Below are 23,270 nucleotides of genomic sequence, written 5' to 3' on the forward strand. Positions count from 1 at the left end.
CACACACCCCACACTCACTGTTGTTCGGTTAGGGTTGTGTAGTTACTTTGCCATGAGGCAGACAGTTTGCAGTGAATATATTTCTATGAATACTCTATGAATCCAGTAGATGGCGGCAATGCAACACTATACGGATGCCAAGAACAAGGACAAGAAGTGTTTCTAAAGGTAAAATGATAAGTATACCTTTATGCATGCATACATACAAGGCTTGGATTAAGAGATGTTTGATCGATTCTGATCTGACATAAGCAAAAGTCCGACTCAATAAAATACATTGATGATAGTCTTGATCCAAGGATACATGTTAATACAAACTATAGCATAAAAGTATCCCATGCGAGAATGCAGACATCAACAGTGTTTTTAAGGTTTGATTGATTGATTGAATACTTTATTAACAGTGTGTAGAAAAAAGCACAAAGAAAGTACAGTTCAATACATGGTCTAAGAGGATTTTAAACCCAAGAAGGCCTATGGATGATGGATGGAGAACCCTGCAGAAGTCTTAGTGCTTTTCTGGTTTATCCTCGTAGCTAATTTTGTATTGACCTGTACTTCCGTTTGAACTAAACTCAATCTACAAACTGTGAATACAAATTTCAATCAATCACCTCGGCTCGTACAGTACAAATTTTTAGAGGTAAAACAGTACCCCATGCAGCAGTATTATTGAGGGGTGCTTAGCCGCCCCATATGTTTAATGTTTGTTTTTCCTTAAACAAACATTAAAAACGCCATTGACATGGACAGAGTTTAATGTTTGTTTTGTCTGATAATTACGTCATAAAAGATGTATATAGGCCTATAATAGCTATTAGCGCCCGGGCGCCCCTCACTTCACACGGGTGTGAGTTTTCTAGTATTCAAGGTAAAAACAGTACCCCATGCAGCAGTGCAGGCGCACAGCAGAGAGAAACAGACAGACATGGCGGCGGCTGTAACATCGGTGTGCACTCCTTCATCCTCAGACCATTCAGATCCTATCGCAGAAGGTCTGTTAGATCTGTTAAAACCTGCCGTGCAGCAACTAGATCTGCATGTGCACTCCGTCAGGTATGTAACATCGATTATTACTAAAGCTAAAGCTGTTTTTGACGCAGGTTTTGTTCTGGTTCTGGTTATTATTGTGACTGGCAGCTGGGCTGTCCCATGATGATGGTCATGTGATAAGTCTGGCGGCTCTGACCTTCTCCATATTAATACGACAATAATTAACAATAACATGTCCGTCTCGCTTGTACAAAGAGCTGATGGGTTGTCATCTTCTTTATCGATTATTGACTAATGACTATCTTGATTATCTTATATTTTTTATTGATTGTAGGCCTACTTTGTTAGATTAAAAAGGTGCAGTACGTGATATTGCTTTGTTAAAATGAATGTGTAAACAGTAATAGCATACTAAATATAGCTCTTTAATTTGTCGTGACGGAACCGTACAAGTGTACCTTTTCTGTATTTGGGACGATACAGAACAGGTAATCTAGGGTCCCGAAGAGGGTATAGCCAAGGTATCCCCCTAGGCTAGCTACTAGCCTATTTGTTAACAGAAAATACAATATGGCATGTTTGCCAACAAACGTTTTAACGTTTGGATTTTATAGATTCCAATTAACGATTCCTGTAGATCGGAAACTGAGAATTATGTTGGTCCTTGAAATGTAAAAGTTTCAGAACCACCGGCGTTATGTGGTCGTGTTTGAGGGGTAACAATTAAGATGACTCGCCCCGTTTCTGTTTTCCTCCCAGAATTTTCCCCAGTGAGGGGTGGGAGAGGCTGGACAGCAGACGGCTGGACTTTGAATTTCTCTAACTATAGATAGAGTACAAATATAATTTATGAAAATCTACTACATTGAAGTCTGTTCACAGAAGTTGTTGTAGGATATGTGGGGATTATCTGACGAGGTACCATTTGAGTGTGCAAAACCTTACATATACTAAATAATACTAAATAGTTTATAGGGTCAATATAAGTAAAATAATATAGCCTTTCTACAGGAGTATCTTTTTATATTTTTCAAAAAATAATACAAACAGCCAATAGCATATTACAAAGTTATCCCCCTCACTGGTGACAATTCCGGGAGGCAAAACGGGCAAGCACCGGGTCGAGTCTTCCGGTATTCGTTTGAGGACTCATTAGGACCCTGCAGGCAGCGCTGTTCTGAATGTACTGGAATGGGTACATTTCAAACGAAAGTACAGGTCAGGGTCAATACAAAAACTGCTAAAGACTTGATTTGTTTACAGATAAAAGGGCAAAAGCGTTTGTTTTCACAAACAATTGTCACTGTTGCGCAGCCTAACACACTTATCGGTCTACTGGACATGCTGGGAGCCTACTGAAAACGACAAGCCTCCTCATACCCTCCCCTAAACTTAACCGCAAGCATGTCGCAGCGCAGTCCTAATATTAACGCATGTTCGCCAACCTTAATCCTGTCGTTTTTTTTTGTATCAGTCGGCAGAGCATGCCCATACTCGTCAAACAATCGTGTCTTGACTGTCTTCAGTGCGGTTGGGTGCGCACCCAACAATTTTAACACCTCTTGGTCGGCCGGGGGAGAGGTCCAAGAGGTGTTTAGGAATTCCCCTGAAAATCCTCATGGGGGCCCTGGGCCCCCAGGCCCCCACAGACTCTACGAGTCTAGTCACTGACTGCGGTCTGCTATTGATAACAGTCGAAACGGGTGACCTTGCGTGCAACGTCATTATCGTCATTGATGGATTAATTTGACCATTCTTGTAATTCTGTGTTCTGTGTCTGTTTATTTCCCCAGAGAGAGTCAGGTGGAACTGAGAGAACACATTGACAACTTGGCCACAGGTAAAACCCTGCTGCATAATTATATAGCCTATACTCTACTGTGTAGTCTAGTCACTAGACTACACAGTAGAGTACACTAGACTCTAGTGTACACTGTATGTTATACTCTCAGCATATGGATAAGATAATTAAGCTGTTAAGAGATTTCATTTTGGTCCTATTCACATGGGACACCTCATTATTTGATAATTAGGAGGATGTCTGCATTTGTTTTAACCCATTCTGACCGGGCACCCATTTTGGTGTTGGCATCATGTCGTGCTTTAGCTATTGAAAAATATCAGATCTACAAGCTCGTATCGCGCCACCGAGTGGCGCGATACGAGCTTGTAGGTCTGCTATTTTTGAAAAAATCGAAGAACGACTGACATTTTTAGAATCTGATCTCAGGTCAGAATGGGTTAATCAGACCAGTGGGTGTCCAGTGGAAACCTCGTATGAATCTGATCTCAGGTCAGAATGGGTTAAAACCAATTGACTAGATCTGAGTTGACTCTATACTTGGCCTATATGCGTTGGCGCTTGAGCTTGCCTTGTACAGTATACTGTTTTTGGCCTCTAATTTGTCTTTGTAATCCCCAAGTGTAATGTAATGATGGTCACACTGACATCTGGTGTCTCTAGACACATCATTTGAATTTATGAATAAGCAGCAAACCTGACAATGTAGAGTCAAGTCTAGTGTCACAACACAACACTACTACTATGTTATGTTATTAGTCCATCCATTGTATGAAATCGATTGTTTTCTGTTTTAAAGGTAGGGTAAGTGTAGCCCGACACACACCGTCTGCGACCGCCGCGGCACAGTATTGCCGCGCGCCATAGCCGCACGGCAACACCAACAGGACGCGGCGCGCTACCACGCGGCTGGGGAGTTTTGTTGACTATATTCCATTGCCACGCCCACGGATAGCCGGGTGGAGGCCGCCGCGCGGCAACGCCTGGAAAATAGAACAGCGGTGCATCGGCGCGGCGTGACCGCGCGCCAGCGCGCGTCGGACGCAGCCGGTGTGCGATAGGTTCATTGAAAATAATGGAGGCGGCTGTGTCCGCCGCGCGGCGACGCGCGGGGGACGCAGCCAGTGTGTGGTGGGCTTGATATGTTCATGCTATAGCACAGGGGTCTTCAATGTTTTTCAGGTCAAGGACCCCTTAGTTGAGACGGGGACGAAGCAGGGACCCCCACAATATATTTAATTCATGTTAAATGTGTTTTCTGACAATTAACCACTTAAACCCTCAATACTTTGTAAACTTGACCTTTAGCTCTGTAATTGGACTGCTCTTTTTTTTCCCTCTACACCAAACCTCTTCTCCCGAAAATAGCTGATCTACAAGTTCACAATGCGCCGCTGAGCACATTTGCTATTTTCAGCTAATGTCCCCCCCCATAGGGATGCTATTGCTAGGGTTAAAGTGGTTAATGTACAAATAAATAAAAAAGTTTCTATTACAAGATTATAATACATAATTAGATTATAAGATTTTCCGACCACCCTGCAGTATCTCTTGAGGACCCCTTGTTGAAGACCTCTGCTATGTTTGTTACTTTGTTCAGTAACAATGGTCTCCCTGTCTCGCCAGCTCTTAAAACGGAAAATAAGTTTTCAGGCAGGTTGTCAATTTCATCCAACCAGAAAGGGGAAACCATTTATCAGCATTTGATAGTGTTGCATGTATTGATCCTGTATGACTTATATCTCCTGGTTGGATGAAATGTGTATCGCAACCTGAACAAGGAACATGTATTTATTTTGTGTTTACTCAAGAGCTGGAGAGGCCTATTATTAATACATAGTATACAATGGACCTCAAGCTCCTGGGGATTTTTGTTATACCGGCTTTAGCATTACGTTTGACTGTACTTCCTGTACTGTCAATAATCGTGTGATAAATAATCCAAAACCAATATATAGCAATAATAATTACTATAAAAGCTTTACTTGGATATTGAGATGTGTTCACCTAGGTATTTGTTCCTGAGCACAGCGCATATGTTTTTAGTTGTTTTCAATAGGAGCTCCTCAGCATTAAATGCTAGAAGCACCAGCAGTGACAAGGCACTGAGACTGAGACCTTATCTCTCACGCCTATAGTTCCAAAGTTCTGATGTCACTCCCACTACACCTACTGTATGGGTCCGTCACAGCATTATTTTAGGCAAATCTTAGATCCCATATAAGAACTGTGTTCCAAACCAAAAAATAAACAAAGCTCTAGTCTTTGGATAAATTTGTACTTTTCCACAGTCAGTTGATGCTTCATGTTGATGATAACATTGCCGGGGTGATTTGATTTGTTTATTTCTGGAGCACAATTCACACAGATGGGATCTGAGATTTCCCTATGGGAATTCCAATACAAAAGAATTCCACTGTGACCCAGGGGGATAGGGCCCTTTAATTTAATGGCAGTGAAACAAGAGCATCTATTCTGCGCTGTTCTTTTATTTATTATTTCACTAGCTTTCACTAGGCCCCCAATTGTTTTTTCATTTTTTTCAACCAAAGATATTTCTTATACTCTATCTTTTAAGCATAAAAGGAGAACATTATACAAGGAGACAGTACAAACAAAAGTTTGTAAAATAAAATAAGTGCAGAATAATTATTAAAACATATCCATGAAAGGCAAATAGAATAAAGGTTTTTAAGCTGTCGTTTTGAAAGAACAGAGTTGCAGCAGACCTGCCATTTTAACACAACATTCTCTTCTGGGGTTCCTACTGTACTAGCACACTGTGTTCAGGGTTTACTGTACTAGCACACTGTGTTCAGGGTTTACACTTGGGGGTCCTTGACATGAGAAAGTGGAGGACCAACTCTCCTATTAAAGCTATGGATAAAACTATTGATCACTGTTTATTGGTAGAGTTGTCCCGGTATCAGCCTAAAATGCTTTTATCTGCATATAGTATGTCGGTCTACTCTATCGTGGTTAGAGTATCCGCCCTGAAACTGGGAGGTCGGGGGTTCGATCCCCGGCCGGGTCATACCATGGGACCCAATGCCTTTGATTGATTGATTGATTGAAATATTTATTAACAGTTTGCAGAATTACAGTACATTTCAATCAATGGTTTGGATTGGGGGTCAGATCAACTAATGATTCCCGAGCACGGCGCACGCTGCGGCTCACCGCTCCAAGAGATGGGTCAAATGTGGAGAACAAATGTCACTGCGGTAACGTGTGTGACTAACGTGTACGACTTTGACTTTGACCCAACTTTGACATGACATGACCACCTGTTTTTAGTTAAAGATAAATTAAACATGTGAGTTTCAGTGATGCAAATAGCCTGCATCCTTAGACTCACTACATTACATTGAACACCTATTTACATCACTGGGGTTTCATTTATCCACGGGTCCGTTTCGGTCCGCACCATGTTTATCTACGGGTGAACATTTGACTAACAGCAGATCTACAAGCTCACAATGCTCGCACGATTTGAGCTTGTAGATCGACTATTTTTGGCCAAGAGACTTGCCGTAGAGGGAAAAAGGAGTTGACCCTGGTCAACTAAATATATACAGTAGTGTGAAGTGTATAAAGTTGGGTCTGAACTTGAAGGCAGATTGATGCACGAATCCAGCTCTTATCAGATCTATGTTTTCTACCTCAGATACCCGTCCAGACCAGGACCTACCTAAACCAAGACGCTGCTGTGACCAATGTGGAAGAGGCTTCACTTCAGTTTACAATCTCAAACTCCACCAAAGAATTCACACTGGAGAGAGGCCTTACAGCTGTGATCAATGTGGGTCAAAGTTCACTCAAATATCTAACCTGCAGACACACAAGAGAATTCACACTGGAGAGAGGCCTTACAGCTGTGATCAATGTGGGTCAAAGTTCACTCAACTGTCTCAACTCAAGAAACACCAAAGAATTCACACTGGAGAGAGGCCTTACAGCTGTGACCAATGTGGGACAAAGTTCACTCAAATGTCTGCCCTGAACACACACAAGAGAATTCACACTGGAGAGAGGCCTTACAGCTGTGATCAATGTGGGACAAAGTTCACTCAACTGTCTCACCTCAAGACACACAAGAAAATGCACACTGGAGAGAGGCCTTACAGCTGTGATCAATGTGGGTCAAAGTTCACTCAACTGTCTCAACTCAAGAAACACCAAAGAATTCACACTGGAGAGAGGCCTTACAGCTGTGATCAATGTGGGAAAAGCTTTGCTTTAATGTCTACCCTGAAGACACACAAGAGAATCCACACTGGAGAGAGGCCTTACAGCTGTGATCAATGTGGGTCAAAGTTCACTCAACTGTCTCAACTCAAGAAACACCAAAGAATTCACACTGGAGAGAGGCCTTACAGCTGTGACCAATGTGGGAAAAGCTTTGCTGAATTGGGTGCCCTCAAGACACACAAGAGAATTCACACTGGAGAGAGGCCTTACAGCTGTGATCAATGTGGGTCAAAGTTTACTAAAATGTCTACCCTGAACACACACAAGAGAATTCACACAGGAGAGAGGCCTTACAGCTGTGATCAATGTGGGAAACGCTTTGCTAACATGTCTACCCTGAAGACACACAAGAGAATTCACACAGGAGAGAGGCCTTACAGCTGTGACCAATGTGGGAAAAGCTTTGTTAACATGTCTGCCCTGAAGACACACAAGAGAATTCACACTGGAGAGAGGCCTTACAGCTGTGATCAATGTGGGAAAAGCTTTGCTGAAATGTCTCACCTGAAGACACACAGGACAATGCACACTGGAGAGAGGCCTTACAGCTGTGACCAATGTGGGACAAAGTTCACTCAAATGTCTGCCCTGAACACACACAAGAGAATGCACACTGGAGAGAGGCCTTACAGCTGTGATCAATGTGGGACAAAGTTCACTCAACTGTCTCACCTCAAGACACACAAGAGAATTCACACTGGGGAGAGGCCTTACAGCTGTGACCAATGTGGGAAAAGCTTTGCTATCATGTCTACCCTGAAGACACACAAGAGAATTCACACAGGAGAGAGGCCTTACAGCTGTGACCAATGTGGGAAAAGCTTTGTTAACATGTCTACCCTGAAGACACACAAGAGAATTCACACTGGAGAGAGGCCTTACAGCTGTGATCAATGTGGGAAAAGCTTTGCTGAAATGTCTCACCTGAAGACACACAGGACAATGCACACTGGAGAGAGGCCTTACAGCTGTGACCAATGTGGGACAAAGTTCACTCAAATGTCTGCCCTGAACACACACAAGAGAATGCACACTGGAGAGAGGCCTTACAGCTGTGATCAATGTGGGACAAAGTTCACTCAACTGTCTCACCTCAAGACACACAAGAGAATTCACACTGGGGAGAGGCCTTACAGCTGTGACCAATGTGGGAAAAGCTTTGCTGAATTGGGTGCCCTCAAGACACACAAGAGAATTCACACTGGAGAGAGGCCTTACAGCTGTGATCAATGTGGGTCAAAGTTTACTAAAATGTCTCACCTGAAGACACACAGGACAATGCACACTGGAGAGAGGCCTTACAGCTGTGATCAATGTGGGACAAAGTTCACTCAAATGTCTGCCCTGAACACACACAAGAGAATTCACACTGGGGAGAGGCCTTACAGCTGTGATCAATGTGGGAAAAGCTTCAAACGACTGAATAACCTTGTGACCCACAAGAGAATTCACACTGGAGAGAGGCCTTACAGCTGTGACCAATGTGGGAAAAGCTTCAAACGACTGAATAACCTTGTGACCCACAAGAGAATTCACAGAGGAGAGAAGCCTTTTGGGTGTGATAAATGTGGAAAGTTTTTTACTCGGTATAGAACATTAAAAACTCATCGGTGCATCCATGCTGGAGAGTGAAGCCTTCCTACTGTGACCAATCCAAGAATCCGTCTCCATTCAAAAGGAGGAACTTGAAGACCACCTTTTACTTCAGTACGTTTTTTCTAATCAGTTTCTTTAACTCAGATCCAAGCTGCCAATATTTCCATAGTAATTTGCTTAACTGACCAAATTTAAAAGATCCTCTGTTATTTCTACCTTTCTTCACCCCCACTCCCCAACACACACACACACACACACACACACACACACACACACACACACTTTCTGCATTTGAGCTGTAAAGGACAGTCTGAACTCACAAATCACACCCATGTGAAGTTGATGGGCACTCTTATCATTATACATCTCATGAACAACAGAATGTATGTGATTGGTTAGCCAATTTCCTCGTCATTTTCCTCGACGTAAATTATCCTTTCATTGTCAATATTTAATGTTCGTGTTGCCACACATTTACACCATATTTGGTGGACATTTGACCTACTTTCTCCTTTCATTGTCCATGGCAAATATTGAGACGTGTGAGCCTGTGAGGACAAAAGCTGTATATAGAAATAGGATAGTGATTTGATGCTTGTTGTTATGACACTTTGTATAATTCTTAAAGTGCATTTAGATCTGTGTTGTTAAAACTTTTACTCTATAAAGGGACACACACTGCAAAGTAGCTTAATTTCACTTCACTTGACCAAAAGAGAAATTAGTGTGGAAAATATTGTTTGCACAATTTAGGAAATTGTTTGCCCTCTACATCCACTCCTCTGACACTTTGTCTTTGTTTGTTTGTGATCCTAAGATTTTCAAAATAATTCAAAATACCATTCACAGTCATTCACAGTTCTGAGTGTCTCAGGGGACTGTATAGGTGTATATTCTGTAAGTAAAACTTAGTTTGTGATGTCTCTGAAATGGTGCATCTTGTCAGGTATCAATACCAATAGCAAGTGTTTGGTGAGGTTTGTATTAACGGCTATATTTGATTTGCAAGTTAAGAGGCCCATTTCTATTGCCTCGAAATGTATTAATGTACCCACATTTTAAACGGCTTCATGCTGCCCGTTGTACTAATCTTATATGGGCAATATTTACAGGGAAAGGAGTTTGTTTAGTATTGTCTTGAGCAATGATGACCCAAATCAAATGCATGAGGATAACGTAATAGGCTGACAAACGCAATTGATCATAAATGTTTAGGAGATGCGACATTTTATCAGGCTTTTTCATGTAGTTGAGGACTTTCTTAGCATTCCCATTAACCCACACACCGTGATTTAGCACTAAACTACACTGAGTGACACAAGCCATAGGCTAACTGTCTAGTATTTGCTGCAACGTAAATTCTGATAAAATATCTGCTTACTGTACATATGCCTGATTGATCTTTGTCTATTAACATAATATCATTGATAGATTGCATATACTTGCTGTCTGTGTATCTTGGCCTTAACTCAGTCCTGAATGATGTCTGTTGATTTGAATAAAGCAAAAGGTCATCTGTTTGTACCAAATGATTTGACTTATTAAGGTTCCGTATGATCTGACATGAGATGTACAGTACGATAAAAACACTGTTTGCTTGCTATTTGCTCTGCATTATTCCAGCATAAGTATGTCATTTTTATTAACTGGGAAGTTGGGAAACACCAGAGGGAGTTCAACAAACCATTTTCAACCCAGATTCGGCTCAAACAAGGAACTAAATTATTTTCGCTCCTATGCCACCAAAATGTGGAACACCCTACCAACAGTCATTAGGACATGCGAATGCCTTGACTCCTTCCAAACCGCTCTCAAAAGGCACTTACGGACGGCTGTAATTCTAAACTGGCCCCCGTCAAATCTGAATACCCCCCCCCCCGTCCCCTTTCCCCCTTACTGTATGTTTCCTTTGCCTTTTTACCTCCTTACATGATTTCCTGTGTTTTATATAGAAGTGAATATTTGTACGTCTCTAAATGTTCTGATGAATTGAAAATGCTGGACCCTGTTGTAAACAAGTGTAATGCTGTATGGTAACAGTGACATTTACCCATACATGCATAGGCCTACTGTGCAGTGGCGTGCACAGACATTTAGAGGGGCAGGTGCTCAAGTGAAAAAAGGGCACCTTGTGTTTTTTTTTAATCCAGAATTGATCAACGTCGCCATGGTCCACATACTGTACAGTGGAACCAGCATTGCAAAATGTTGTGCATAATTACTAATAAATGTATAATGTATTGATATAAACTAACACTATATTTGTGTATGTTGCACTTTGTTTAGCCTATGTACTGTATCTGAACTGAATGAAATAGGTTTTCTTTTATTACACATTGGTTTCTCTGGGCTGAGCACGGAATGTAAACGGGTTCTTGAGCTTAGTCCAGTTACCCTGGGTAAACATAGTACCTTTCCTTTCCTTAGTCCAGTTACCCTGGGTAAACATAGTACCTTTCCTTTCCTTAGTCCAGTTACCCTGGGTAAACATAGTACCTTTCCTTTCCTTAGTCCAGTTACCCTGGGTAAACATAGTACCTTTCCTTTCCTTAGTCCAGTTACCCTGGGTAAACATAGTACCTTTCCTTTCCTTAGTCCAGTTACCCTGGGTAAACATAGTACCTTTCCTTTCCTTAGTCCAGTTACCCTGCAGGGTAACTGGACTAAGGAAAAGAAAGGTAGGCCTACTATGTTTACCCATGGGTAAACATAGTACCTTTCTTTTCCTTAGTCCAGTTACCCTGGGTAAACATAGTACCTTTCCTTTCCTTAGTCCAGTTACCCTGGGTAAACATAGTACCTTTCCTTTCCTTAGTCCAGTTACCCTGGGTAAACATAGTACCTTTCCTTTCCTTAGTCCAGTTACCCTGGGTAAACATAGTACCTTTCCTTTCCTTAGTCCAGTTACCCTGGGTAAACATAGTACCTTTCCTTTCCTTTATATTGTGGTTTTCAGCTCTTTTCACTCACGGCGTAATGTAGCACTGTTTGTAATATTGGAGTTTTGTTTATAAATCACACACTTTAACACACATTTCACAATATCTATACTCTTTTTCTACTGTACTTGATTGGGCTCAGAGTGCGTCCACTAAGGAAAGTAGGCTTTCTATTGACACAACCCGTGTTTGTATTGGTGAGTAGGTCAAACGTTCATGAGATTTCCACTAAAGAGGAGAGGCTGGTCTGATTTCGATTTGAGATTTAAACCGGTAAGTCGCATAGCCTTCCTGGAAGCAGGAAGGCTATGGAAAAGAGCTAGATTGGTCACAGTCTATCAGTGCCCACTGCCCATACCCGAGGTGGGGTTGGCAAAAGGGCCTTTCTGTGTGGAATTTGCATGTTCTCCCTGTGTCTCCTAGGGTAGGTATACCCTCACATAAAGCATGCAGTAATCCTGGTCAACCTGATGGAGGGGAAAAACTGGTGGGAATGACGTACGTGTTCCTTCCACGCGCTATGCCCAACCAGGGAAACTCCCCCCTGTCAGGTGTAACCGTGTAAAGCAGCTTGGAATCCTCATGCATTGAAGGAAGCATGAGGTCAGTCCGTTGCAGAGGGAGTGGTACAGCCCTGGATTAGATTAGATAATTGACACTGGATGAAAAAATGGGTTACAAAATCGTGGGATAAAAATGTAAAACATCAGACCCGTGTGAAGTGAGGAGTGCTAATAGTCTAACTCATGTTTATTAGGTGATGTATTGGTGTTGTAAAACAAACGGTGCAAACACAAACATTAAAGACAATATGACATTTTTCCTTCATTGTCAATGCGTTTACAAAACAAACATTGAACTAAAGACAAACACCTGTGTGCCCCTCAAAAAAAGAAAAAATAAGAATAAGAAGAATAAAATAAAAGTGAAGGGTGCTATCTTGTCGTACATCATCATACATCATCTCATTTCGGCCAATCACAATTTGTGCCCTCACCTTCGTCATCAATGTTTGTGTTATGCACACACACACACACACACGCACACACACACACACACACACACACACAAACACTCATCCATTCATTGTCAATTGCATTTTAATGTTTGTGTAGGACAATGTTTCTGCGCAAACACTAAAAGCTGGACATAGGAGGGGCTATGTAAATTGATTAGCGGTATACTGTGGTTACTTTGCATATGCGTATGTATCGTAACAGCATGACGTCAGGGTATAACTGGTACAATTAGCTCTCAATGATGACGTAATAAAGATGTGGGTTAAAGGACCCAATGCCAGAGTGTAATTGGTTTTCGATGGTGACGTAATGACGATATGTTTTAGTGTCGGGAGGATTAAAGGTAATGCCCCTCTATGTATACATGTATGTAATCTGACACCACTGCCATATCAAGCACAAGTAGTCATTGTTACGTCATACGCTGGCACGGCGCATTCGCATCAAACGGCACTGGAAGAAAACTATTCCTTGCGGGCTCTGCTTGCGCAAGTAAAAACTAGAAGAAGTACACATACAGAGCTGTGTTAGTTGCGACCGAAGGTTGCCGTTAACTATGGAATCATGCATTTCCCGTCAGTGTGTTAGTCAGGCACCATATATGGTTCCCGGGTCTCGTGACATCATGTGACATCATCAGGGATGTAAGTGTGGGAGACCCTGATGTCATAGTAAATCAATATTGGCCAGAAACTCTACATAAGACCTGTCCTCAAACCCTTATATATCCATATATGGATATATGTCAGAACCTGTTTTGAGATTCCATTATGTTGATCCTTCCCCATCCATCCTTCCTCTTTGAAGTCTCCCTTTTGACTGATGTCCATTTAAACTCTAGACAGGCCTGCCCCAAAATTATTAATGCAGTCCCGGCCCTACCTGGGCCCTCATCAAACCCTGTACACTCAAGAGAATGTCCCTGCTACCACCCTTAGATCCCCATATACTGTATGGACCTGACCTGTTCTGACATTCCATATGTTGATCTGACCTAATCAAACCCTGTACACTCAAGACATGCTCCTTATATGGACAGTACATAATTCATTCAACGTTGATCTGACCCCCCCCCCCATGCCAAAGCGCCAGCACTCGTCCAGCAGTCTGCCGTCAACGAGGCGGATGCGTGCAAATGTTGCCACACCAAAATCTGAACCCCCACCCACCCCTTTTACCCCCTCACTGTATATGTTTTTACCTCTTATATGATGATTTCTTGTTTTTGGCTATATAGAAGTGTATCTTTCAACGTCTCTAAATGTTATGAATTGAACATGGTGGACCCTATTGTAAACAAGTGTAATCCTTTATGGTGTCGTCCACAGTTTTGTATTGAGTTGTGCTTGAAATGTACTGTAATTCTCCAATCTGTTAATCAATAAATCAATCAATCAATCAATCAATCAATCAATCAAATCAAATCAAATCAATCAGTAGTTAACAGCATACAGCAGCTGTTCATGTTGGCACACACCCCACACTCACTGTTGTTAGGTTAGGGTTGTGTAGTTACTTTGCCATGAGGCAGACAGTTTGCAGTGAATATTTTTCTATGAATACTCTATGAATCCAGTAGATGGCGGCAATGCAACACTATACGGATGCCAAGAACAAGGACAAGAAGTGTTTCTAAAGGTAAAATGATAAGTATACTACCTTTATGCATGCATACATACAAGGCTTGGATCAAGAGATGTATTTGATCGATTCTGATCTGACATAAGCAAAAGTCAGACTCAATAAAATACATTGATGATAGTCTTGATCCAAGGATACATGTTAATACAAACTATAGCATAAAAGTATCCCATGCGAGAATGCAGACATCAACAGTGTTTTTAAGGTTTGATTGATTGATTGAATACTTTATTAACAGTGTGTAGAAAAAAGCACAAAGAAAGTACAGTTCAGTACATGGTCTAAGAGGATTTTAAACCCAAGAAGGCCTATGGCTTGCATGGTTCCAATGGTTCCATTGGGGTCATTTATATTCACTTCATCTGAGGTAAAAAACAAGTACTCCATGCTTGCAGACAGCAGTTTTAGTAAACGTACAATCATGATGATGCACTAGGCTACAGACATCTTGAACATGGATGATGGATGGAGAAACCTGCAGAAGTCTTAGTGCTTTTCTGGTTTATCCTCGTAGCTAATTTTGTATTGACCTGTACTTCCGTTTGAACTAAACTCAATCTACAAACTGTGAATACAAATTTCAATCAATCACCTCGGCTCGTACAGTACAATTTTTAGAGGTAAAACAGTACCCCATGCAGCAGTATTATTGAGGGGTGCTAGCCGCCCCATATGTTTAATGTTTGTTTTTCCTTAAACAAACATTAAAAACGCCATTGACATGGACAGAGTTTAATGTTTGTTTTGTCTGATAATTACGTCATAAAAGATGTATATAGGCCTATAGCTATTATAGCGCCCCTCACTTCACACGGGTGTGAGTTTTCTAGTAGGCTATTCAAGGTAAAAAACAGTACCCCATGCAGCAGTGCAGGCGCAGCAGCACAGAGAAACAGACAGACATGGCGGCGGCTGTAACATCGGTGTGCACTCCTTCATCCTCAGACCATTCAGATCCTATCGCAGAAGGTCTGTTAGATCTGTTAAAACCTGCCGTGCAGCAACTAGATCTGCATGTGCACTCCGTCAGGTATGTAACGTCGATTATTACTAAAGCTAAAGCTGTTTTTGACGCAGGTTTTGTTCTGGTTCTGGTTCTTATTGTGACTGGAAGCTGGCTGTCCCAATCCCATGATGGTCATGTGATAAGTCTGGCTCTGACCTTCTCCATATTAATACGACAATAATTAACAATAACAATGTCCGTCTCGCTTGTACAAAGAGCTGATGGGTTGTCATCTTCTTATCGATTATTGACTAATGACTATCTTGATTATCTTATATTTTTGTATTGATTGTAGGCCTACTTTGTTAGATTAAAAAGGTGCAGTACGTGATATTGCTTCGTTAAAATGAATGTGTAAACAGTTAATAGCATACTAAATAGCTCTTTAATTTGTGGTGACGGAACCGTACAAGTGTACATTTTCTGTATTTGGGACGATACAGAACAGGTAATCTAGGGTCCCGAAGAGGGGATAGCCTATAGGCTAGCCCCTTTCGGGACCCTACGTAAAACTTTTTTGATATTTTGTTGAGTTTTACGTTGGGTCCCTGCTCGCTACTGTACTTTCGTATGGAAATTCCTATATGCGGATATGGAGATTCTCTCTAAAATAGGACCCGCGGCATGTGACGCCATTATTTTCCTTGAGTTATTCTGAATTCGGTAACTTTAAGTAGCTATACATCCAGCTGCGAATATCTCCTGTGGCGCGGAAGCCGTTAAGTATTTTTAATCTTTGTTTGACCGATTTGGTCGCTTTATTTCTTCTTGTTTGTTTACCGTTTATTGTACCGCCTCCCGGTGTGCGGTTGGCTTGTGAGGCTACGTCCCTGCCTCTGATCTGCTGTGTCATAGCTATAGCGCCACTAGCTAGCCAGATAGGCGGTACAATGAGGTGTCAATAAACAAGGAAGGAAAAGAAGAATCCAAGCTTCCAAATCGGGCAAACATATATTAAAAATACTTAACGGCTTCCGCGCCACAGGAGATATTCGCAAAGGTATGTATGTGTACTTATACTTTACATATTCAGAAAGCCTCATACTGAAGAATATCGTCAAAGAGCGCGGGGAGGCGTTTTAACATGTAAACATGAGCCAGTAAATGTTTTAATCAGGTGGCATGGACGACGTGGAACAGGACCCAATGCACTGGGTCGAACAAATGTCAGAAACTTCAGTAGCATTTGGGTTCTGCTTGGAGGGCTACCTATAGGCTAGCTATACTAGCCTATTTGTAAACAGAAAATACAATATGGCATGTTTGCCAACAAACGTTTTAACGTTTGGATTTTATAGATTCCAATTAACGATTCCTGTAGATCGGAAACTGAGAATTATGTTGGTCGTTGAAATGTAAAAGTTTCAGAACCACCGGCGTTATGTGGTCGTGTTTGAGGACTCATTAGGACCGCAGTGATCACTTTGGATCAGTGTCTTGACTGTCTTCAGTGCGGTTGGGTGCGCACCCAACAATTTTAACACCTCTTGGTCGGCCGGGGGAGAGGTCCAAGAGGTGTTTAGGAATTCCCCGAAAATCCTCATGGGGGCCCTGGCCCCCCGGCCCCCACAGACTCTACGAGTCTACGTCACTGACTGCGGTCTGCTATTGATAACAGTCGAAACGGGTGACCTTGCGTGCAACGTCGTCATTATCGTCATTGATGGATTAATTTGACCATTCTTGTAATTCTGTGTTCTGTGTCTGTTTATTTCCCCAGAGAGAGTCAGGTGGAACTGAGAGAACACATTGACAACCTGGCCACAGGTAAAACCCTGCTGCATAATTATATAGCCTACTCTACTGTGTAGTCTAGTCACTAGACTACACAGTAGAGTACACTAGACTCTAGTGTACACTGTATGTTATACTCTCAGCATATGGATAAGATAATTAAGCTGTTAAGAGATTTCATTTTGGTCCTATTCACATGGGACACCTCATTATTTGATAATTAGGACAGTATACTGTTTTTGGCTTTGTCTAATTTGTCTTTGTAATCCCCAAAGTGTAATGTAATGATGGTCACACTGACATCTGGTGTCTCTAGACACATAATTTGAATTTATGAATAAGCAGCAAACCTGACAATGTAGAGTCAAGTCTAGTGTCACAACACAACACTACTACTATGTTCTGTTATTAGTCCATCCGTTGTATGAAATCGATTGTTTTCTGTTTTAAAGGTAGGGTAAGTGATATGTTCATGCTATAGCACAGGGGTCTTCAATGTTTTTCAGGCCAAGGACCCCTTAGTTGAGACAGGGACGAAGCAGGGACCCCCACAACAGTGTTTTCTGACAATTAACCACTTAAACCCTCAATACTTTGTAAACTTGTAACTGTAATTGGGCTGCTCTTTTTTTCCCTCTACACCAAACCTCTTCTCCCGAAAATAGCTGATCTACAAGTTCACAATGCGCCGCTGAGCACATTTGCTATTTTCAGCTAATGTCCCCCCCCCCATAGGGATGCTATTGCTAGGGTTAAAGTGGTTAATGTACAAATTAAAAAAAAGTTTCTATTACAAGATTATAATACATAATTAGATTATAAGATTTTCCGACCACCCTGCAGTATCTCTTGAGGACCCCTTGTTGAAGACCTCTGCTATGTTTGTTACTTTGTTCAGTAACAATGGTCTCCCTGTCTCGCCAGCTCTTAAAACGGAAAATAAGTTTTCAGGCAGGTTGTCAATTTCATCCAACCAGAAAGGAGAAACCATTTATCAGCATTTGATAGTGTTGCATGTATTGATCCTGTATGACTTATATCTCCTGGTTGGATGAAATGTGTATCGCAACCTGAACAAGGAACATGTATTTATTGTCTGTTTACTCAAGAGCTGGAGAGACCTATTATTAATACATAGTGTACATTACAATGGACCTCAAGCTCCTGGGGAATGTTGTTATACCGGCTTTAGCATTACGTTTGACTGTACTTCCTGTACTGTCAATAATCGTGTGATAAATAATCCAAAACCAATATATAGCAATAATTACTATAAAAGCTTTACTTGGATATTGAGATGTGTTCACCTAGGTATTTGTTCCTGAGCACAGCGCATATGTTTTTAATTGTTTTCAATAGGAGCTCCTCAGCATTAAATGCTAGAAGCACCAGCAGTGACAAGGCACTGAGACTGAGGCCTCTTTTAGACGGCGACCATCTCTGACTATCATGCACCAACAAACCCACTCTTTATTGAAAACCGTACACTGAAACTGCAAGATTTAGTCAACCTCAACTCCACTGCAATAATTTACAAGGCTCATAATAACTCACTTCCAAGCTGCATGCAGGAGCTGTTCAAGCCAAGAGAGGGCAAATATGACCTCAGGGGAACAGCTATGTTTAAAACAACAAAGGCAAGGACTAACACCATGGGGAGATGTATAACTGTGATAGGAGTGAAACTGTGGAACAAATTGGATAACGAGCTTAAATTGTCTAGGTCAATACAAACATATAAGAAATTATTTAAAGCAAAGATAATTGATACATATATAGCAGCAGAACAAACAAAATGAGAAAACGGTTGAATGGGTGCTTGGCTGTATATATTTGTAAAAAAGAAAACAAAAACAAATATGTATACATTTCCATGTATAGACATTTAGATAAGTATGGTTATATTTATTTCTATTTATAATTATATTTAAGTTTATATTTATATTCATATCTATATTATTATATATTATATTATAGTATGTGATGACAGATGTAAATCAACATCCTGTTTACTTTTGTTATATTTCCTTTTCCTTTTCTGTTTTTAGTAATATTTCTATGATATTGCTATCTTTTTTCCCATTTGTGTTTTCATAAATTACGCTACTGTGATAATTAATCACAGACTCATTATTATTATTATTTGTATTATATAAAAAGGTGGGCAAAATAAGCTTTATGCTTCAGCCCATACCTTTTCGGTCAGAACTAGTCACTGTGTTGACTAATTAATGTAATATAAATTAAGCAATGTAAATTGCTTAATCCTAATTTTGTTTATCTGTTTTGTAAAAATGACCGAAATAAAGATTCAAACTCAAACTCAAACTCTCCATATAACACGTCAAAGTCCCGTTGCGTTCTCATTTTATTGGACCATTTACATGAGAACGCACACTTGAATGAACACGCTACAAAGTGCATGCATATATATGCCAGGTCGCTAGGTGGCGCGTGTCCTTGTGGGGTCCGTGTGACGCAGCGCTTATATAAACCATAGACATAAGTCACGCATGCGTAGAACTACTTCCGTTCTTCTTCTACACAGAAAGTAAACAAACGTCACGTCCTCATCACACCTCCAGCAAACCGGACTATCCAACATGGTTGTTGTTGTTCGTTTCCCCTAGCAACTGACGCATGCCTATGACACCATGTAAAAACGTAGGACACGGGGCGAGCCGACCAGAGCTGACGTAAGCCATGATGTCACAAGTTTTGCGGATCCACCGTTTTGCCTGTTTATATGGAGACCATAGGAAACGGCGTTCTAAAAGATTTCCACTCTGGGAGGTGGTTTCACTTCGTTGCGTTTTCACCTCCTGTGAACACGGTTCTCGTCTAAATGACAGCAGCAAACGATACTTTATTTTGCCGTTTTTTATGAACACCATCCTCGTGTAAATAGCACCTTAGATCCCATATAAGAACTGTGTTCCAAACCAAAAAATAAACAAAGCTCTAGTCTTTGGATAAAGTTGTACTTTTCCACAGTCAGTTGATGCTTCATGTTGATGATAACATTGCCGGGGTGATTTGATTTGTTTATTTCTGGAGCACAATTCACACAGATGGGATCTGAGATTTCCCTATGGGAATTCCAATACAAAAATAATTCCACTGTGACCCAGGGGGATAGGGCCCTTTAATTTAATGGCAGTGAAACAAGAGCATCTATTCTGCGCTGTTCTTTTATTTATTATTTTTATTTGGTCACCCATAGTTTACAATTCATCTCTTGGCGAAACATATCGCTTTCACCCCCATTAATTACCTCTCATTCATCAATGACCATTAGTTTTAATAGTTTTTCAACAATATTAAAGGTATATTCAGTGATTTCACTCAAAAAACCTTAGGTTTCGTTTTTGGCTGGGACCTAAGCCTTTCATCCAATCAGGATAGAGAGACAAAAACAAAACCTAAGGTTTTTTGACCCCCCAGGGGTTAACTGGGGACAGGGAGGAACTCCTTATATGGTCAGCACAAAAAAAAAAAGTGATATTTGAATTAAGTGAAATCACTGAATATACCTTTAACTTTTGATCCATATAGCCTTTTTTAAACTTTTTTCCAACATTGATTGTTTACAGAGCTGTGTCGAATCAATGAACACCAGAAGGTGGCGCTAGACCTGGATCCTTATGTGAAGAAGCTTCTGAACGCACGGAGAAGGGTAGTGCTGGTCAACAACATCCTGCAGAATGCTCAGGTCAGTGCCCGACAGTAACTAAGTACATTTACTCAAGTACTGTACAAACAAGGTACTTTTACTTACTTTACTTTATAGTTTATACTACTGTACCTCTTTCTGCACAGCTTTAGTTAAAAGTGACTTTGTAGATAAATTGTATTACTACAAAACAAATTAAGACGTGGCTTTGACTGTCACATCACACTGCATTGTGAGCTTGTAATACAAAATAAGGAAAAACTGTTTTAGTGTCAAAATAGCTGATTTACAAGCTCACACGGTGATGTGAACCGTCGTCAGCTTGTATATTTGTGTGACATTGTGAAATATGGACTTTTTCTTGCCATATATGGCACATTACGCATTTTGATATCGGTACTACCAGCCATTGTCAGTCATTTCTTTATTTGTCATATCTGCTCTGCAATTTGACAAGTACTGCCTTTTTAGAAGGAATTTGAAGATTCTTTACTTTACTTACTTTACTTTGTTTTTACAAACCAATGCAACTTAAATACACCAGAATTATCAAGGATGATACATTTTATCCGCAGTCCCCACACAAAACATAAAATCACACCTGTGTGAACCCCCCTCTCTCCCCTCTCTCTCTCTCTCTCTCTCTCTCTCTCTCTCTCATTAGCAGGCAACAGTGCAGCACTGTCTCTCTCTCTCTGTTTCTGGCACAATAGCGCCCCTACTGGTACTCATAGTCATATACTGGTGCTCATTAACGTCACACGGACACATAGGTGGGTGAACACAGACATTGCTGTTCCTTGGAGTGGTTGCACCACTCAAAAACAAAACAGGCAGGCAGTGAAGCACATCACCGGTACATTAATGAGACAAGGCATAAAAACAAACATACAAGAAACAAAGTACAAGATTCGTCTTAAGCGTTTCAGAGGTGAGAAGACAGCCACATGAAGGTTGTGTTTGATTGTAAAAACCCTGAACTGTATTTCCTGCAGGAACGACTGAGGCGTCTGAACCACAATGTTGCCAAGGAAACGGCGAGACGGAAAACCATGCTCGAAGCATCCGGAGCCTTCGCAACGCGCTCCCCTAGTAAACCATGACTCCTCCTCCCCCTGGATCCCTGGCCCCTCCCACTTCTTAGAAACAACAGTGGGCGTGTCTGGTGGAATTGTTCAAGTTGTCACCGTGGTGGTGTGACATATCGGTACAGGACCTCGTAGCAGTGAGTGACAAAGTCCTCACTTGCCTTTAGCGCCATTTGCTAGCTAAAATTTGGTGCATTGCTTGGTGTACTAGCCCTACTTTCTTGGGCTTTATGATATGGTGCACGAATGAGTGAGTGAATGAATGAACGAACGAACAATGAACGGAATGCTACAGAAGGCTATTCCGCTTTCCCACTGCAGAGCACCAGCTCAAACTGTCTCCTGGCTTTACTTTGTTTTCTGCTGCAGGTGGGACCATGTTAGGGGAAGGGGAGCCGGGCTAAGATGGCCATTTTTTGTCATTGGGCTCCTACGGGCTTGGGGGTGATGCTGGTCAAGCAGGGAATGTTGAGAGAGAAGAAGTAGGACTTAGGGCCAGTTCATACTCCTATTTTACCGCTGTTTCGGCGCTGTAGTGCCGAAATGATTTCGGCTCGTCAGAAATTTTCAGTAGCACCTTAGAGCCGACTTTAGGACGGTACCCGCCCCCCCGAACCTCAAATGACGTCAAATTGTAGGCTTTACAGCGCCGAACCGACTTTTATTCGGCTCTAAAATAGGAGTATGAATCGGCCCTTAGTCCTCCCGGTGGGGGCTCCTCACTGGCATGTCAGCCGGTAGGATAAAACAAATGTGTTGGGAGGGTTACCTGGTATAAAAAGAATTGGCTACTCTTAAATTTAATCAATGGAGAAAAGTTAGGCCGCTACCATGCAGTGGAATAACGCCATATTTATTTGCAAATGTCTGTTTTTTGTATAACACATGATTGGCCACAAGTGGGCGACGTTTTGCTATTTAGATTTAACTGGAGAATATGAAGGCAGGCAATTGTTCCATATCTAATAAGAATTAACGTTTATTGTATTGTTGGAGACAGAATAAACATCATAATATGAGCAACTGATTGTGAGCGTTATAGTGTTATCAACAGACTGTATGTAGGAGTGTGTTTGGAAATCTGGAATCAAACCTGGGACCTCTGTCAGCCCAGGCAGGGGCTATAACCATTCAGTTATGGCCACCCTTTTAAAATTCACTCAAATTAACACTAATTCATGCCATGTCTAACATGATTATCACCTGTTTAGTAAGTAGATGTGTGTTGAATACATAGTCTAGAACAGTGGGCTACCCCAAAGATTTACAGAGGTAGTCCAACATTTTAAATGAGATGCACGATATTGAAATTATGAATAATGATTGATTAGTGACCGCATGACACTCCCATGACGACAGATATTTTCAGAAATCAGTCATGTTTTTTATGACTTGACGTGTCATACAGATACGTCACTCTTCTGCACACAGAAATATCTTATGCACACACCTTCAAATAAAGTATGAATGGTAAATCCAGTTTAAAAATAAAATCTAGGCCCAGGCCGTAGCGTAACGGTCTGGGCACC

The 23,270-nt window shown here is 41.3% G+C and overlaps 1 protein-coding gene across 2 annotated transcripts; it reads left to right on the top strand.

The window, feature by feature from the left end:
* The first annotated feature begins 922 nt into the window (after positions 1–922).
* Positions 923–22,764, top strand: snapin (SNAP associated protein). Of its 2 annotated transcripts, none has more exons than XM_083770590.1 (4): positions 923–1,056; positions 2,787–2,833; positions 20,574–20,692; positions 21,649–22,764. In XM_083770590.1, exons 1-4 carry the CDS (start codon positions 929–931, stop codon positions 21,754–21,756), a joined length of 402 nt encoding a protein of 133 aa, XP_083626716.1. In that variant the 5' UTR covers positions 923–928; the 3' UTR covers positions 21,757–22,764. The 2 variants fall into 2 exon arrangements, with proteins under 2 accessions (XP_083626716.1, XP_083626715.1); XM_083770589.1 differs by lacking the exons at positions 923–1,056; positions 2,787–2,833 and adding exons at positions 15,134–15,270; positions 16,967–17,013.
* Positions 22,765–23,270: the final 506 nt, after the last annotated feature.

Source organism: Protomyctophum parallelum (genome assembly GCF_964188405.1).
Source record: "Protomyctophum parallelum genome assembly, chromosome: 1".
NCBI classification, from domain to species: Eukaryota; Metazoa; Chordata; class Actinopteri; order Myctophiformes; family Myctophidae; genus Protomyctophum; species Protomyctophum parallelum.

Coding starts and splice junctions, on each gene's coding strand:
- snapin (XM_083770590.1), top strand. CDS start 929: ATGGCGGCGGCTGTAACATCGGTGTGCACTCCTTCATCCTCAGACCAT. Junction 1,057..2,786: donor CTGCATGTGCACTCCGTCAG/GTATGTAACATC, acceptor TTATTTCCCCAG/AGAGAGTCAGGTGGAACTGA. Junction 2,834..20,573: donor CATTGACAACTTGGCCACAG/GTAAAACCCTGC, acceptor GATTGTTTACAG/AGCTGTGTCGAATCAATGAA.